Raw genomic sequence first — 18,787 nt, forward strand, 5'->3', positions numbered from 1 at the left:
TCTATGTTCTCTGAGTAGATCATTTATTTACTCAATTACGTATTCAATCACTTCTGAAATTTTACCAGCATTAGTGTAGGCAGGTTAAATTTTCACCTGTGTTGTTGAAAAGTTTTCTTAAGAAGTTTCTTCATGTACTTTTCCTTTAAAATGCATCTTATGCTTATCAAAATTTACTTTCTATTAGCCAAACTGATATGTACTAATTAACCTTGATGAGAAGGCCAAAGTTTTCTAAATACGTAACGTAAAATTCCATCCTAGTGTTTTCCATGCAATTGTTTGAAGAGATTTATCTTTTAAAATTTCTGTCTGGGGAAGAAAATGAGTAAGGCTTTCCACATAAAAGGGAAAGTAAAATAATTATTTTAAGCATTATAGTTAAGACTTTAATGATAGAATTGTACTATATGATTAAAACAGAAAATTAAAATATACTTAAAATTTTTTTTTTTTAAGATTTATTTATTTATTTAATTTCCCCCCCTCCCCTGGTTGTCTGTTCTTGGTGTCTATTTGCTGCGTCTTGTTTCTTTGTCCGCTTCTGTTGTCGTCAGCGGCACGGGAAGTGTGGGCGGCGCCATTCCTGGGCAGGCTGCTCTTTCTTTTCACGCTGGGCGGCTCTCCTCACGGGCGCACTCCTTGCGCGTGGGGCTCCCCCACGCGGGGGACACCCTTGCGTGGCGCGGCACTCCTTGCGCGCATCAGCACTGCGCACGGCCAGCTCCACACGGGTGAAGGAGGCCTGGGGTTTGAACCGCGGACCTCCCATATGGTAGACGGACGCCCTAACCACTGGGCCAAAGTCCGTTTCCCCTACTTAATTTTTTTTTTAAGATTTATTTTTTAGTTATTTCTCTCCCCTTCCCCCATACCCCCATTGTCTGCACTCTCTGTCCATTTGCTTTGTGCTCTTCTTTGTCCACTTGCATTCTTGTCAGCTCTTGTGTTTCTTTTTTTGTTGCGTTATCTTGCTGCTTCAGCTCTCTGTGGGTGTGGCACCACTCCTGGGCAGCCTCTGCTTTTTTCGCACAGGGCAGCCTCCTTGTGGGGTACACTCCTTGTGTGTGGGGCTTCCCTATGCGGGGGACACCCCTGCATGGCATGGCACTCCTTGCGCGCATCAGCACTTTGCTTGGGCCAGCTCACCACATGGGTCAGGAGGACCTGGGTTTGAACCCTAGACCTCCTATGTGGTAGGCAGATGCTCTATCAGTTGAGCCAAATCTGCTTCCGTACTTTAAAATTTTTAACCAAGTAAATAGAACACACTTTCTGTATCTTAGATGGGTATTTATTAGAATTTGAAGAGCCCTAAGATAATTTAATAATCTTTTAGATTCCTTGAAAAATCATTTAGAAGGTTGCTATGTATCTTTTCAAAAATAGGGTTAAGATACTTTTTAAAAGTCAGATTCATAAGGTACTTTGTAAACTCTAGAACATCAATCATTGTTATGTTCTGAAAGAAGAGTATCCTAGTGTTAATCAAATGCAAAGATCAATAAGGATAGAGAGTAAAAAGCATTTATAAATGGCTGTTTTATAGAAGTATAGGGTGGTGGTTGGCTATCACCATCAACAGTATAGAAACTCATATATGTAATTCTTCACATCTTGGAGATTGATAGTACTAATATACTAGTTGTATTAAATGTAGGGAAAAGAATGTAGGGATAGGATTAAAAAATCCTTGTAGCATTTGAAATGATTTCTCTGTTTCGTACTTTCAGTGAATGTCCTTTTTTATTTACCTAGAAAACACTTCTTAGGTTTTCAAAAATGCACATCATTTGTTGATAGGAGTTTGGTATCCTTATTGTGTTCTAGGAGTGTATTAGCCAGCCAAAGGGATGCTGATACAAAATACCAGAAATTGGTTGGTTTTCATAAAGGGTATTTATTTGGGATAGGAGCTTATAGATACCAGGTCATAAAACATAAGTTAATTCCCTCACCAAAGACTGTTTTCACGTGTTGGAGCAAGATGGCTGCTGATGTCTGCGAGAGTTCAGGCTTCCAGAGTTCCTCCCTTCCATGGTCTTGCTTCTCTCTGGGTTCAAGGTTCCTTTCTTTCCAGGGCTTGCTTCTTCTTGGGCTCAGGGTTCTTCTCTTCCTGGGGCTTGCTTTTCTTTCCTCTATGAACTTAATTCCCAGGGCTCCAGCTTTAGGCTTCAGCATCAAACTCCAACATCAAAAACCCTCAACTCTCTACTTTGCCATGCCTTTTATCTGTGAGTCCCCACCCACCATAGGGCACAAAAGGTTTACATAATTACCTAATCAAGTAAACCTATGAATCCAATATAATCTAATATACTTAGATGAAAAGATCAGTTTACAAACATAATCTAATATTTCTTTTTAGAATTCATCAATAATATCAAACGTCTACAAGGAGGCACTATCATTTAATTGGGAAAAGCTCTTCTGTTCATTTTTTTACCTTTATTTTGTCATCATTTTTTTACCTTCATTGTGTCATTTAATTTCTCTACTTCAAGTTTAATGTATACAGTGGTGATAACTTTTTTTTTGAGACTTTGTGGAGGGTGAATTAAACATCTTCTGAACTGCTGTAATGAAAAGTTTTTAACCTTTTTTGATTAAATATAAATTATTAATTTTATTTGTTTGAACTATATTTACAGTGAGCTGTTTGAGGTGGACCACATCAGAACAATATATCACATGTTTATTGCCCTGCTCATTATCTTTATCCTCAGCACACTGGTTGTAGATTACATTGATGAAGGAAGGTAAGACAACACAAAGGATGTTCGTTCGGCTGGGAGCAGATGTGACTCTTGCAGTTGAGCGCCTGCTTCCCACATGGGAGGTCCTGGGTTTGTTCCCTGGAGCCTCCTAAAAACTAAAACAACAGACAACAAGCAAACAAATGAAAAAAGCAACTCAGGAGAGCCAATGTGGCTCAATGGTTGAATGTCAGCTTCCCACATATGTGGTCCCAGGCTGGTTCAGACCCTGGCCCTGGTACCTCAAAAAAAAAAAAAAAAAAGTTGGGGGGAGGGATGTTTGGCTGGTTGATGCCTGAGATGTTGGGAGTTTTCCCTAAATTTAAATTTGGTAAAGGGTAATTTGGTTAAATTTGCTCCAGAAAATACTAAAGCAGCTAGTTGAGGGTAATAGTCACTTCTGAAAAGTTTCACTGATAAGGAAATTAGAAGTTTCTTTAATTTTATTTTTCATCTGATGAATTTTAGTTGACTTTCCTTGTAGATTCTAGGTAATTTTTCTAAGTGGGAGAATTTTTACAGTATATTAATTTTCTACTATGGGTACATGTAAGATTAAGTTACTAAAGATACATAGCTTATTGTATCTTTACAATAAGTTTTGAAAATTTGACTAATTCTTTTTAGCATAAAATCAAATTGTAACTTTTAAAAACACATGGTAAGAGTTTTAAACTTTTTTTAATATGAAAATCAAATCTTTGAGAAGTTTAAAATCTTTGATCATATAATCTTAGGGCTTTTAGGAAAATTTGTTGTGGAGAGAAATTGTGATGCAGAATTCTAGACCTTAGAGTTCCAAGTGAGTGTCTATTTAGTACAACCATTACATTCACGAGTTTACTGTATTAATCTTATGATGCTTCTTATTGTTGAAAGTTTTGGAACGTCATATATATCAAAAATTCACTTCTGTATTCTTTCTCTCTGCTTTCTCTTCCCAGGTTGGTACTTGAGTTCAGTCTCTTGTCTTATGCATTTGGCAAATTTTCTGTTGTTGTTTGGACCTGGTGGGCTATGTTCTTGGCCACGCTTTCAATTCCCTATTTCCTTTTTCATCGTTGGACCAGTGGATACAGGAAGAGTTCTCATCCAGCGATCCATTCCCTTTTCCATGGCTTACTTTTCATGTTCTTCCAGATTGGAATTTTAGGTTTTGGACCAACTTATGTCATATTAGCATATACACTGCCACCAGCTTCCCGGTTCATTGTTATATTAGAACAGGTAAGCTTTCGAGTGCTGCCCAAAGCAATGCTCTCTTTAGTTAAATAATAATAATACAGATATTCTGGTTATTTTTTGCTATATTAACTGAGATAAATTGTCTTCTCTGGTTCTTTGTGCCATTATCTCTAAAATTAAAGCATTAAAGCTAGATAAATTCATCTCTTAAATTTTATTTGGTGTCAATGTTCTTTGATTTGTTGATAATTGAAATAAATTAAACTGAACTTTCTGGGTAACAAAGGTTTATCTGAATAGTTTTATAAAAGACAACTAAATTAAAAATATTTTTGTAATTAAAATGCTCAATTTTTGTAGTATCAGATTCTTATTTTATAATGAAACGATTGCCATCTAAATAGTTTATTTTAATTTGATTTTATTTATACCTTTCAGAACTTTCTGACTTTTATTGGTTATGTGATGTAGCCACAGTTTAGAAAACCTTCGCCTTTTAAACTGAATTAACATTTGAATGCTTGCATAATGAATAGTGTTTTCGAAACAAATTTCAAATAGTAAAATCTCAAATAGTGAACAAATTTGATGTAAAAATACAGAAAAGTGTTTGTATTTATTGATTTTATCTTTATTTGTTCTGTTTGACTAAGGGAAAAGACTGTTTTAGGAGACTTTTTTGAACAGGTTTTTTTTTTTTTAAGATTTATTTATTTATTTTTCTCCCCTTCCCCCCCACCCCGGTTGTCTATTTTCTGTGTCTGTTTGCTCCGTGTTCTTCTTTGTCTGCCTCTGTTGTTGTCAGCTGCATGGGAATCTGTGTTTCTTTTTGTTGGGTCATCCTGTTGTGTCAGCTCTCTATGTGGGCGTCGCCATTCTTGGGCAGGCTGCACTTTCTTTCGTGCTGGGTGGCTCTCCTTATGGGGCGCACTCCTTGTGCGTGGGGCTCCCCTGCATGGGGACACCCCTGCGTGGCAGGGCACGCCTTGCGCGCATGAGCACTGAGCATGGGCCAGCTCCCCACGGGTCACGGAGGCCCGGGGTTTGAACCGCGGACCTCCCATGTGGTAGACGGATGCCCTAACCACTGGGCCAAGTCTGCTTCCCGTTGTTTTTTTAAATTTGTTTTTAATTTTTATTCATTTTTTTATTTAGTATTTTTTTTAACAAATCAATTTTATTGGTACATATTAATAAAGCATACAATTAATCCAAAGCATACTATCAGTGGTATTTGGTATAATCACATAGTTGAGCATTTATCACCTCAGTCATCATTAGACCATTTTCATTATTTCAATAATAATAAAAAACAAATAAACAAGAAAATTCTTCACTTCTCCATCTCTCTATGCTCCCCCTGCTCTACATTGCTGGGGAAGGACTGCTAAGGGGTGTAGAGTTTTTCTTTTTGTAGTAATGAAATTGCTCAAAACCTTGTGATTATGCTAAAAGCCATTGATTATACACTTTGGATAGATTGTATTGTATCTGAATATCTTAAGTAAACTCCGTAATAAATAAGTAACTGTAAGAATAGCCAGAAATAGCAGCTATAGACAGGTTTTTAATTTCTTAATTTGCGATATATTTTAAGAGGTAGTGCTGTTAGAGGTATATAACTTTAGAGTATTAACATTTCTTACTTTAGCATTAATTTTTAAAATTTGCTTCTGTATGAATTAACTTGGGGTGGTACATGTAAAATGAAGTAATTCTTTTCTGTGGGTACAATCTAGTGCTGTTCCAGGTTGCTTATAGAAGATAAAACAATGACAGAAAATTCATGTTATTTTTTTCCCCACTTTTCTAGATTCGTTTGGTAATGAAGGCCCATTCATTTATCAGAGAGAATGTCCCTCGGGTACTAGATTCAGCTAAGGACAAATCAAGTATGTAATATCATTAGGTCAAAGGATTATTGACAAGATATTTTAATGTTTGGATTTTAACGGGCTGGAACATTATGTTCTGTAGAGCTTGTTTGGTTTTAAGTGTATAGGATCCATACTGATTTTGAAGACTAACTCATTGTTTCCTGATTATTCCTCTTTTGCCTTTGTACCTCTGGTTTTTAAAAAATTGATCATTTGACTCTCTTGCAGCTTTGCTTTATCTTCACCGTCTTTACATCCATGTGTGCTTATAATACTCTTTGGGAAGTGCTGCTTCACACTCTAGAAGTTATCTAGTTAGAGGACTAACTTAGTTTAGAAGGATTGGTACTATTCAATTCATGTAAAAATAAGAGGAATAGGAGGAAGTAATTTCAGGAGATCAGGACAAAACAACATAAGCAAAAGGAGGTAGTCTTATTCTTCCCTGTTCTATTCTTATTTTCATTTTTTTTTTTTTTTTTTTTTTTTTTTTAGGTTTGCTGGGAGAAATCAAAGAGCCCTAGTTTGATCTAAGCATAACTTTCCTTTTTTCAGGCACTGTTCCAATCCCTACAGTCAACCAGTACTTGTATTTCTTGTTTGCTCCAACGCTCATCTACCGTGACAGCTATCCCAGGTAATGGCACCATGAAGTGGAAATGTGGTGAGCTCCAGAAGAGTGGCATCAGTCAGGTTGGGGAGGTTGGCAGGGGTCAGTTCAAAATGAGTTTTAATATTCTCTCTGGAATGGGAAGCCCTTGATGGTGATCATAGCAGTCTGATTTTACATCGTAATTCTTGACAGAATTCTACAGGTTCTTCAAATGTTTGTAAATTATGTTCTCTATGGGAATTGTTAATTGTGAGGGTATTAATGTTCAATTATTTACTTTTTTATTTAGAAAACATTTTGTTTCTTTTTAGGACTGCTTCTGTAAGATGGAGTTATGTTGCTACACAGTTTGCACAGGTATATTTAAAAAAAACCTCTAATGTGTAAGGTGTGTGGATTAGTGGGAGATGGAGATTCATATTTACAATAATAATTTTTTTTTTTTTAGGTACTGGGACCAGGGAATGAAACTGGGACCTCGTAAGTGGGAAGCCAGTGTTCAACCACTAAGCTACACTGGCTCCCCTGAGTTGTTTTTTTCATTTGTTTGCTTGCTTGTTTTTGTTTTTAGGAGGTACTCAGGATCATACTTGAGACCTTGTACATTGGAAGCAGGTGCTCAACCACTTGAGCTACATCCATTCCCCTACAGTAATAATTTAATCCATTTATAGTATTAGTAAATTTGTGTCTATTGTGAGTTCTAGAACTCTTTTTGTTTAGACTATGAAGTCTTTTCAATTATTTCCAGTACTGTAAGTAGTGTTTCTTTGGCCAACATAAAAAGTAATTTTGTTCAAATAAAAACATAATACGAGTGTTTTCAGTAAGCATCTACATTTCCACTGCCACCTCCTCACCCCATTGTAGTTTGTGTTGGGGTAGTGTTGAGATCTGAGCTCCCTATATCTGCCCCATTTACCTGAATCTTGAATCCCAGATTTTCCTGCTTTAAATCCTTGTCTAAATCAATAACCTGTTACAAAAGAAGTTATTTTGTTTTCAGGTTCATTTGGCAGAAAAAACAGGTTCTAAAAGACTCTGCTCTTTTAAAAATGTAAATTTGGTCAGGGTTAGAAAAGAGTATCATAGAAACTAGGCATGAGTAATACCGCTGAAGGATTATAGTTTGACAGGCTTAATATACAATTTTTAAAAATTATTTTGATATTTTTAAATGTACGTTTTTCTTCTTTTTTCTTTTTTCTTCCTTTACAAGAAAAAGAATAAAAAACAAAAGAAGTACAAATTTTAAATGGAATATATATGAATATTGGTTTAAGGGTCATGTTTATTTTGGAATTTGAAATCCTCTTCCATCTTTTCTTATCAAGCCATCTCTATTACATTCCAGGTTTTTGGATGCCTTTTTTATGTATACTACATCTTTGAAAGACTCTGTTCACCTTTGTTTCGGAATATCAAACAGGAGCCCTTCAGTGCTCGTGTTCTGGTCCTGTGTGTATTTAACTGCATCTTGCCAGGTAACGTGGGTACTGGTTACTCTGGTCATTCATAAGTTCGCAAGGAAAACAAAAAGCTACTGGTTATGATTGCCTTTGGTTTAACCTCCTTTTCCCCATAAACACACCTTCACATCTGTATGCATCTTGTCCTTTTCCATGCATATCTAACATGAGGTGTCCTTCCGGTCTCAGACTAATCCTTCCATTTGTCCTGTGTCTTTCACTCAAGTTTTGCTTTCTCTGAACTGTGGACAGTACATATTTATGTTTACTCTTCCCATTCACATTTCAGTTCATTGTAACTTTGTTCCTTATCCCACCAGACAATTGAAATAGTCTTTGCTAATAAATATTTACTAATAATATTTGCCAATTCTAAATCCAGCAGATTGTTTTGCCCTTATTCTCTTTGACCTCCATGAAGCATTGAATACTGTTGACCACTTATTTGCTGTTTGAAATCTCTCTTGCCACTATTTCTTATTCTTTTCCTGTCTTATTGACCATACTTCACTCTCTAACTTCATTCATTCCACTTACTTCTTGCTAGGGATATGTGAGTGCCTTATATGTGCCAGGTATTGAGGATATGAAAAGTTTTAGATTACATAGAAGGTACATCGAAAATATAGGGGCTATCTATATACCCATCTTCCCTCCACACTTTACCCAGGTAACATCTTCCATTAGTGTAGTACTTTTTGGCCATGGTGGCTGCTAGGTGTGGGGAATGGGAGGAAGAGATGAGATGTGGAGGCGTTTTCGGGACTTGGGGTTCTCCTGGGTGGTGCTTCAGGGACAGTTACCGGACATTGTAGGTCCTCGCAAGGCCCACTGGATGGAACGTGGGAGAGTGTGGGCTATGATGTGGACCATTGACCATGAGGTGCAGCGATGCTCAGAGATGTACTCACCAAATGCAATGAATGTCTCATGATGATGGAGGAGAATGTTGCTATGGGGGGAGTAGTGGGGTGAGGGGGGTGGGGGATACATGGGCACCTCATATTTTTTGAAAGTAATATAAAAAAATGAATTAAAAATAAATTAATTAAAAAAAAAGAAAAAAAAGTCTAGTACTTTTGTTACAATTGATGAACAAATATTGAAGCATTGCTACTTACCATGGTCAGTGGTTTACATTTGGTTTACACTTTGTACTGCACGCTTTTATAGGGTTTGACAAGATGTATATTGGCCTGTATCCATCATAGCAAAATCATGTAGAACACTTCCAGTGCCCTAAAACTCCCGTGTTCCACCTATTCTTCCCTGCGCCTCCCCTTGGAATCTGTGGTAACAAATAGATTTCAGTTTTTCAAGAATAAAGTTGATAGTTACATGCATTAATATTGAAGGTTCGACACACTGGTCTGTTTTCTTTTATTAAGCACTTCTTATGTACTCGAGAGATTCTTGCCCCTCTTGCCCCAGGTTGGGAGTTTATTTATTTATTGTGTGGGTTTCCACCCACTGAGATAACATCCTATGACAAGAGGAACACATTCATATTCCATTGAAGCATGCCTCAGATGCACCCTTTCCCACATTTCCCCCCATCACTGACACATTGCATCAGTGACCCTCCCCTGCCATATTTGTCAAAAAACATTCCAGCAATTGCAGTTTCAATCACGGATCTACAAATCCCCAGAATTCACTTGTTCTTTTCTCCAGCCGTTTTCCCAGGTCCATGGATATTCAGCCCAACCCCCACCACCCTGCTCACCCTCACATTCCAGCGGCACCTACCCCACTCACATCTCTGCATCCCCATCTATTGTCAGATCACCCCCTTCCACCTTATCATAGGTTCTGCCCATATTAAGTATTGGCTCACCACGTGCTACTGCCTTTCTGCCTCTTTATAACCCTTTCTATTGGCTGCTTACCTATCTTCCAGACTCTCTCTCTATGAGTCTGCTCAGTATTCTTAGGTCGTATTAGTAAGGTACTCAGTTAAGTCATACATGTATTAAAAACAGCCTGTCATCTTTAAAACCAACATGGAAATTATTATTCATAAAATTAAAATAATTAACTTTCAAAAGAGCACTGTAATAGATAAGCAGGAATAATACTTTTATTTTGCAAAATAATTCCAGCTAATGCATGATGACCTAATTAACTGCTTGTTATGTGAGCTACTGGAAGGACTCTTAATACTGTTAATCTTATTTTTAGGTGTGCTGATTCTTTTCCTTTCTTTTTTTGCGTTTTTGCACTGCTGGCTCAATGCCTTTGCTGAGATGTTACGCTTTGGTGACAGGATGTTTTATAAGGTAATAATAATGTAGTTGTACTTATCTTTATTTTTAATTTAATTTTATTTATTTCTTCATTGCAAAGTATTTGAATGCCGTTGACTAAATAACATTACCAGCTTTTAACGTAAACATTGTGAAGTATTTTTCTTTCCACAAGTTTTACCAATATTAAGTTTGAAATTCTGAAACATACATAACTGACATAGCTTCATCTTTTCTCCTGTCTGTAATAGCTGCTCCCTTAATACAGCTAATATTTTCTTCTGCATCCTGTGAGGATATATTGGTGATTAAGTTAGGAAAATACTTGTTCACAGGGCATTAAGAGGCTTCTTTGTTCATTCCTTTAAAGTTGGCTCTTATTCTGTAGAAGCCTTCTCAGTGAATTACTCCATTTAAGGCAGTTGAGCAGTTCAGGAGCGAAGTAACTTTTCCCTCTTTTATTTTGAAAATCATTAATCCTACTTAAAATGATATACTCCCAGGATTTGGAATTAAAGTCAGTTGACAATTTTAAAGTCAGTTAAAGTCAAGCCAGAGTGTATGTTCATACTCATCTTTAATACCTTCTTAAACCCTGTATAGTTTTGGTTGTTTACTCTTATCTTGTTAACACTCCAAATCTACCACTTCTTTCTCAAAGAAACAATAAATGTGAATTGTGTCTTTTAGATAATCTTCTTTCATTGTTCTGATCTTAAAATTGTGAATAAGTATGGGCATACCTTGGAATTGGGGTTTAATTCCAGTCCACTGCCATAAAGTGAATATTGCAATAAAGCAAATTACAGGTTTTTTTGTTTTCCCTGTGCATTAAAAGTTATTTTTTCACTATACTGTAGTATAATAAGGTGTCCAGATGCATTATGTCTAGGAAAACAATGCTTGTACCTTAATTTAAAAATACTAAATAATGCTAACTTATTTTCAGCAAGTTGATCTTTTTTTAAAAAAAATTTTTATCGCCCTCCCCTTCGTGTTTTTTTTTTTTTTTTTTTTTAACACTCACTGTCTCCTTTATGTGTCTACTTGTCTTCTCCTTAGGCGGCACTGGGAACCAATCCTGTGACCTTCCAGAGTAGGAGAGAGTGCTCAATTTCTTGTGCCACCTCAACTCCCTGGTCTGCGGCATCTCTCATTGTCTCTCCTCTGTGTGTCTTTTTGTTGCATCATCTTGCTGTGTCAGCTCTACACATGGGCCAGCGCTGCTGTGCAGGTGAACAGTCCTACACGGGCCAGCACTCTGCATGGGCCAGCTTTGCCTTCACAGGAGCCCCTGGGAATCAAACCCTGGACCTCCCATATGGTTGATGGGAGCCCAGTCCCTTGAGCCACACCTGCTTCCCAGTTTGATCTTTTTTGCTGGTGAAAGGTCTTGCGTCAGTGTTGATGGTGACTGACCAGGGTGGTGGTTGTGACCATTTCTTAAAATAAGACGGTAATGAAGTTTGCACACTGATGGACTCTTCCTTTCATGGAAGATTTTTCTGTAGCATGTGATGCTGTTTGATAGCATTTTACCCACAGTAGAATTTCTTTCAAAATTGGAGTCAATTCTCTCAAACCCTGCTGCTGGTTTATCAGCTAAGTTGATGTAATATTCTAAATTGTTTTTTGTCATTTCAACAGTGTCCATAGCATCTTCACAAGGAGCAGATTCCATCTCAGGAAACTGCTTTCTTTGCTCATTCATTAGAAGCAGCTCCTCATCCATTAAAGTTTTTTTATGAGATTGTAGTAATTCAGTCACACCTTAAGACTGCACTTCTAATTCTTGTTTTCTTGCTGTTTCCGTCACATCTGCAGTTACTTCCACCACTGAGGTCTTCAGCTCCTCAAAGTTATCCATGAGGTTTTGAATCACCTTCTTCCAAACTCCTGTTAATGTTGATATTTTGAGTTCCTCTCATGAATCATGAATGTTGTTAATGACATCTAGAATGGTGAATTCTTTCCAGAAGGTTTTCAATGGACTTTGTCTATATCCTTTAGAGTAATCATTATTTATGGCAGCTATACCTATATGAAACATTTTTCTTTTTTTTTTTTTAAAAGATTTATTTATCTGTGTCCGTCCCCCCCGCCCCGGTGTCTGCTTGTATTCTCATTAGGCAACTCCAGGAACTGATCTTGGGACTTTAAGGAGTAGGAGAGAGGCGATCATTCTCTTGTGCCACCTCAGTTCCTTGTTCTGCTACATCTTCTTATTGTCTCTCCTCTGTGTCTCTTGTGTCATCTTGTTACACCAGTTCTTTGCATCTGCCAACACTCCTGCGGGGGGCAGCATTCCTGTGCGGGGTGGCACTCGTACGTTGGACGGCATTCCCACATGGAGCGGCACTCCACGTGGGCTAGCTTGCTGTGCGGGCCAGCTTGCTCTCACCAGTAGGCCCTGGACGTCAAACCCAGAACCTCCTATATGGTAGATGGGAACCCAATTGCTTGAACCACATCTGTTTCCCTGAAATGTGTTTCTTACATAATAAGACTTGAAAGTTGAAATTACTCCTTGATCCATGGTCTGCAGAATGAATGTTATGTTAACAGGCAGGAAAACAGCATTAATCTCATTGTGTATCTCTTTCAAGAGCTCTTGGGTACCCAGGTGCCTTGTCAATGAGCAATGATATTTTGAAGGGAATCTTTTCCCTGAGCCATAAGTGTGAACAGTATACTTAAAATATTCAGTAAACCATGTTGTAAACAGATATCCTGTTATTCTAGGCTTTGTTCTATTTATAGAATACAAGCAAAGTAGCATAATTTGTAAGGGCACTTAGGTTTTTGGAATGATAAATTAGAATTGGCTTCAACTTAAAATCACCAGCACCCTTACCCCTAGCAAGAGAGTCAAACTGACTTTTTTAAGCCAGGCATTGACTTGAATCAAAATGCCTGGTGTCTCCCAATATAAGGTATTTTGTCTACATAGAAACTATTTTGTTTTGTGGCGCCATCTTCATCAATTCTCTTAGCTGGATCTCTTGGATAACTTGCTTCAGCTTCTACATTAGCACTTGCTGTTTCACCTTCCACTTTTCTGTTATTGAGATGGCATCTTTCTTTAAACCTCTTGAACCAACTGCTGCTTTTCTTCTGCAGCTTCCTTACCTTTCTCAGCTTTCATAGAATTGAGGAGAATTAGGGCCTTGCTCTGGATTAGGCTTTGGCTTTCAGGATGTTTTGGTTGGTTTGATCTTCTATCCAGACCACCAAAACTTTCTCCATATCAGCAATAAGTCTATTTTGCTTTTAGAGAAAGGAAAGCCTGAGGAGAGGGAGAGACGTGGGGAATGCCAGGTTGGTGGAGTTGGTGGAGCAGTTAGAACCCTTACAACATTTATCGTTTAATTTTTGTTTTATATGTGCACAGTTCGTGACACCCCAAATAACTACAATAGTAACATCAAAGATTGTAGATCACCAAAGCAGATATAATAATTATGAAAAGTTTGAAATATTATAAGAATTACCAAAATGTGACATTAGAGACATGAAGTACGCATACTGTTGGAAGAATGATGCAAGAATGAGTTGGTCTACACAGGGTTCAGGGTTGCCACAGACATTCAGTTTGTGAAAAAAAAAAAAAGCAATATCTGCACAATGTAGTGAAGTACAATAAAATGTATAGGAACAACTGGATTTGAAGGTAGCTACCATCTTACTCCTTATATAATTTACATTGTGCCATTAATGATAACACTAAACAACTTTTTAGTGTAAGCATTTTATCTAGTATATATGACCTTAGAATTCTCTTATGTTTAGCAAGGTAAGGGGTTTACTGATTACTATAGCTGAATGTTAGTTTTAAATTTCTGTATGTTCAGATTTTCATTACAGACTTACTGGCAGAGGTTAATAGAGTACCATCATAACTTACTTGATAATGAGACAAAATGAAACAATAGACTTAATAATATTTAGAACTAGAATTAATATCTTATTGAACATTATTATCCAAAATGCCAATTTTTAAAAAAAATGAGGGGAAATTCACCTAGAATTAACCATTTTAAAGTGTATTTCATTGGCATTTTGTGCATTCACAGTATTGTGCAACGACCACCTCTCTCTCGTTTCAAAACGTTTTCATCATCCAAGACCAACACTCTGTAAATTCCTCCCCCTTCCTTTTTCCTTTTCATTCCCTGGCAACCACTAATCTACTTTCTGTCTCTATGGATTTGTCTATTCTTGATAATTTATGTAAAAGGGATCATAATACGTGCGACTTTTTGCATCGTTTTTCTCATTAAGTGCAATGTCTTTGAGTTCATTGAAATTGTAACATGTATCAGAACTTCATTTTTTAAAAAAATGTGGTAACATATACAACAGAAAATTTCTCATTTTAATCACTTTCAGGGATACAATTTAGTGGCATTGATTATATTCACAATGTTGTGTTACTATCAGCACCCTCAATCAACAAAATTTTTCATCACCCCAACAGAAACTCTGTACCCATTAAGCATGCACTCCCCATTCCTTCCCTGCCACCTTTACTCTACTTTCTGTTTCTATGGTTTGCCTATTCTTTTCATTTGGTGTACGTAAAATCATCCAATATCTGTCTTTTTGTGTCTGGCTTACTTCACCATGATGTCAAGAGTTATCCATGTTGTAGTATGTATCAGAATTTTCATTCCTTTTTATGAGTAAGTGATGTTCCATTGTATGTACAGACCACATTTTGTTTTTCCACTAATATGCCGATGGCCACTTGGGCTGTTTCTAACTTTTGGATATTGTAAATAATGCTCCTATGAACACTAGTGAACAAATAACTGATTGAGTTCCTGCTTTCAGTTCTTTTAGCTATATAACTACTAATAGAAGTGGAACTGCCGGGTCATATGGTAATTCTATACGTAAGTTCTTGAGGAACAGGAAGCAGTTTTCCATAGCAGCTGCCCCATTTTACATTCCCTCCAGCAATGTACAGGCTTCCTATCTCTCCCTATCTTTGCCAATCATTATTTTCTATTGTTTTGATTATTGCCATCCTGGTGGGTGTGAGGTTGTAACTCCTTGTGGTTTTGAGTTGAATTTCCTTAATAAGCAGTGAAGTTGAGCATGTGTTTATTGGCAATTTATATGTACCTTTGGATTAAATTGTGGTGATTAACTACCAAATATTAAAATAGAATTCTTAGGTTTGTGATTTATGTGTTCTTAAATCATAAATTTGACAGTCTTTTTTTTTTTAAGAGTTTATTTATTTATTACTCCCCACCCCCTGTTGTTTTTTACTTGCTGTGTCTGTTTGTCTTCCTTGTTTCATTAGGAGGCACTGGGAGCCGAACCTGGAACCTCTGATGTGGGAGGGAGGTACCTAATCACTTGAGTCACCTCCACTCCCTACTTTTGTTGTGTCTCTCATTATATTTTTCCTCCCCTTGTCTCTTGTTGTGTTATCTTGTTGCAGTGGCTCACCGCACCTGCCCATTGTGTCAGCTTGCTGTCTTTTTTAGAGGCACTGGGAACCTCTGGTCCCTGCTTTGTTGTGTTGCTTGTTGTGTCAGCTTGCCACGCCTGCCTGTCAGGCCAGCTCACTCTTTTCTTTAGGAGGCACTGGGATCTAAACTGGCTACCGCCCATGTGGTAGGCGGGAGCCCAATCACCTGAACCACATCTGCTTTCCTGATAATGTCTTTTGATGTATAAAAATTTTTTTAATTTTAATAAACTTGTTTATTTTTCTTTTCTTGTTAGTGTTTTTGGTGTTATATATTAGAATTCGTCATCAAATCCAAGGTCATGTATATTTATTCCTATGTTTTCTTTTAAAAGTTTTATAGTTTCAATTCATATGTTTAGGTTGATTAATTTTGAGTTAATTTTTGTATATGAAGTGACATAGGGGTCTGACTTCATTCCTCTGCTTGTGGTTATCCAGCTATTCAGTATCAGTTGTTAAGTTGCTTTCCCCATTAAATAGTCTTGGCACCCTTGTTGAAAGTCAGTTGAGCTTAGATGTTTGTAGTTGTATGTAGACTCTCAATTCTATTCCCTTGAACTATATGTCTCTCCTTGTGCTGGTACCATGCTGTTTTGATTACTGTAGCTTTGTATTAACTTCTAAATTTGGTAAGAGTAAGTCCTCTTTATTTTCCTTTTCAATATTGTTTTGGCCATTCTGGGCCCCTTACAAATCCATTTCTGCAAAAAAGACCACTGGGATTTTGATGGAGTTTGTATTCAACCTGTAGATCACTTTGGGGTGTGTTGCTGTCTTAACAGTATTAATTGTTCTGATTTATGAATGTGGGATATCTTTCCATTTAGTTAGGTCATCTTTAATTTATTTCAACAATGTTTTGTAGTTTTCAGCATATGTCTTTGACCTCCTTGGTTAAATTTATTCTTAGGTATTTTATTGTCTTGTATGCTATTGTAAATGGAATTGTTTTTAAATTTTCTTTTTTGGATTATTCCTTGTTGGTGGATAGAAACACAACTGGTTTTTGTATGTCATTCTCATACCTTGCAACTTTGATGAATTTATTAGCTCTAGTAGTTACTTTGTGGTAACCAAAATGCCTTTTCAGATTTTCTGAAATCAGTGAATGGACTAACAATTTATTATAACATGCTTTGAGTACTACACTATATGTTTATTCTTTGTGAATATGCAGGATTTTTTGTTTTGGTTCTTTGTTTTTATTACTGTATCTTTAATTTCTCCTTAGGATTGGTGGAATTCTACATCATACTCCAACTATTATAGGACATGGAATGTGGTTGTTCATGACTGGCTATACTACTATGCTTACAAGGACTTTCTCTGGGTAAGCAGCAAAAATTATTTAACTTTTGTTTAAGAAATGGAGATTCTTTTCCAACAAATATTTATATTGTACAGCTGGGAGAAGTTATACTTAATTGTGCATTTATATTTAGCTGTGCATAGATAGAAGACGATAGCATCTTGTGTTTGGTTTTCCTATTAGATTTTACCTTTAAGAGCCCTCTGCTTTGAATAGTACTGCTTAGAGACATGTATGTATATATATATATCACCACATAATATTACTAGGTCTAATACCATATTTTTGCTCTAGATTTTATTTTACATATTCAAAGTAAGTTTACATGGAGACCCTGGAAGAGTAGTAATGATTCACCAATAATGAATAATTTATTTTGAATTTCATTGCCAGCAAATAATCTCCCTCTGGCATTCATTTATTTGTATATTTGGAAAAATTCATGTGTGTCGATTTACAGTGATATATTTGATACTGATAAAAATGTAATCTTGAATGTGCTGATTGAGAATCTCTAGAGTCTCTAGATTACAGCTGTTAATTTTAGGTAAAGCCACCTTTGGGCTAAGTGACAACATGTTGTGATGCAAAAAACACTGAATATGATTGCTAGTTCTGTTATTTATAAGAGTAGTTTCACATATAGATGGGGAACTTACCCTTTCTAAGCCTTAGCTTTGTTACCTATAAAAATGGAGAGAATGCCTGCCCTATCTACTATACATTGTTACTTTAAAAATTGAGATATGTGTTGCAGTTATATGTAAAACGGTTTTGTTCCTCATAGTGTCTTATAAATGTGTTATTAATATTTTTGGAAAGATGCTTAGATAGTTTAACTAATTTTTTTGAAAAGACTTCATTTTAGCAAAAGGAAGTTTTATAAGCTAATATGATTTTTTGAAAATATTTTAATACATTTGGATTAATCCAAGGATTAGTTATGGAATATAAAATTTAATATAAAATCAAATAGGTGCAATTAGCATATGACAATTCTAAGTCTTATATAACTCATGTTTAATTACTATTTAATATTTTCCTTTTTCCCCTAGTTTTTCTCTAAGAAGTTTAGATCTGCTGCCATGTTAGCTGTCTTTGCTGTGTCTGCTATAGTACATGAATATGCCTTGGCTGTTTGTTTGAACTTTTTCTATCCAGTGCTTTTTGTGCTTTTCATGTTCTTTGGAAGTAAGTATCTGACATACTGTGAGTATTGTGTATTATGCTAAAAGAGAAAACTAGCCCCAAAACAACTAACCAAACAAAAACTAAAATTACTGTAGAAAATTAGGTAGTAAGTACAAACCACCGTTTATCAAGTGGTAAGAACATTGACTTTGTATAATTATACACACAACTTGGTTTAAGATATTTACACCTTCAAATAGGAAAGTGAACTAGGTAACCTCATATATATATATATATATATATAGAGAGAGAGAGAGAGAGAGAGAGAGAGAGAGAGAGAGAGAGAGACGTATTAATAAAACATGCTATTCTTCCAAAGTGTACAATCAGTGGTATTTGGTATAATCATAGTTGTACATTCATCACCTCAGTCATCATAGAGCATTTACATTATTTCAATAATAATAAAAAGAATAAAAAGCAAACTAAAGAAAATTCTTCACCCCTTGATCTCTGTGCTTCCTCTGCTATACGTAGGTGCTATTTCTGGCTATTCTTGCAAAATTACTTATTTTTTAAGCAGTTTTAATGAGATGTATTCATATACCATATAATCTATCCAAATTGTTCTAAAAATTTTTTTGGTGATGAATGCACAATATTGCATTTATTCTAAAAGCCAATGATTATGCACTTATGTAACCTCTTGAAAACCA

The 18,787-nt window shown here is 36.2% G+C and overlaps 1 protein-coding gene across 2 annotated transcripts in view; it reads left to right on the forward strand.

The window, feature by feature from the left end:
• LOC101439724 (sterol O-acyltransferase 1) overlaps positions 1–18,787 on the forward strand; it is a 91,978-nt gene that overhangs the window by 65,390 nt on the left and 7,801 nt on the right. For both annotated transcript variants that reach the window (XM_004478235.4, XM_004478236.4), the window contains 9 exons: positions 2,652–2,759; positions 3,701–3,983; positions 5,755–5,833; positions 6,374–6,455; positions 6,743–6,788; positions 7,786–7,915; positions 10,082–10,179; positions 16,863–16,961; positions 17,996–18,131. In XM_004478235.4, the coding sequence (XP_004478292.1) occupies positions 2,652–2,759; positions 3,701–3,983; positions 5,755–5,833; positions 6,374–6,455; positions 6,743–6,788; positions 7,786–7,915; positions 10,082–10,179; positions 16,863–16,961; positions 17,996–18,131 (1,061 nt within the window). The remainder of the gene's footprint in view (positions 1–2,651; positions 2,760–3,700; positions 3,984–5,754; positions 5,834–6,373; positions 6,456–6,742; positions 6,789–7,785; positions 7,916–10,081; positions 10,180–16,862; positions 16,962–17,995; positions 18,132–18,787) is intronic.

The sequence above is a fragment of the Dasypus novemcinctus genome, chromosome 13 (assembly GCF_030445035.2).
Source record: "Dasypus novemcinctus isolate mDasNov1 chromosome 13, mDasNov1.1.hap2, whole genome shotgun sequence".
Taxonomy (NCBI): domain Eukaryota; kingdom Metazoa; phylum Chordata; class Mammalia; order Cingulata; family Dasypodidae; genus Dasypus; species Dasypus novemcinctus.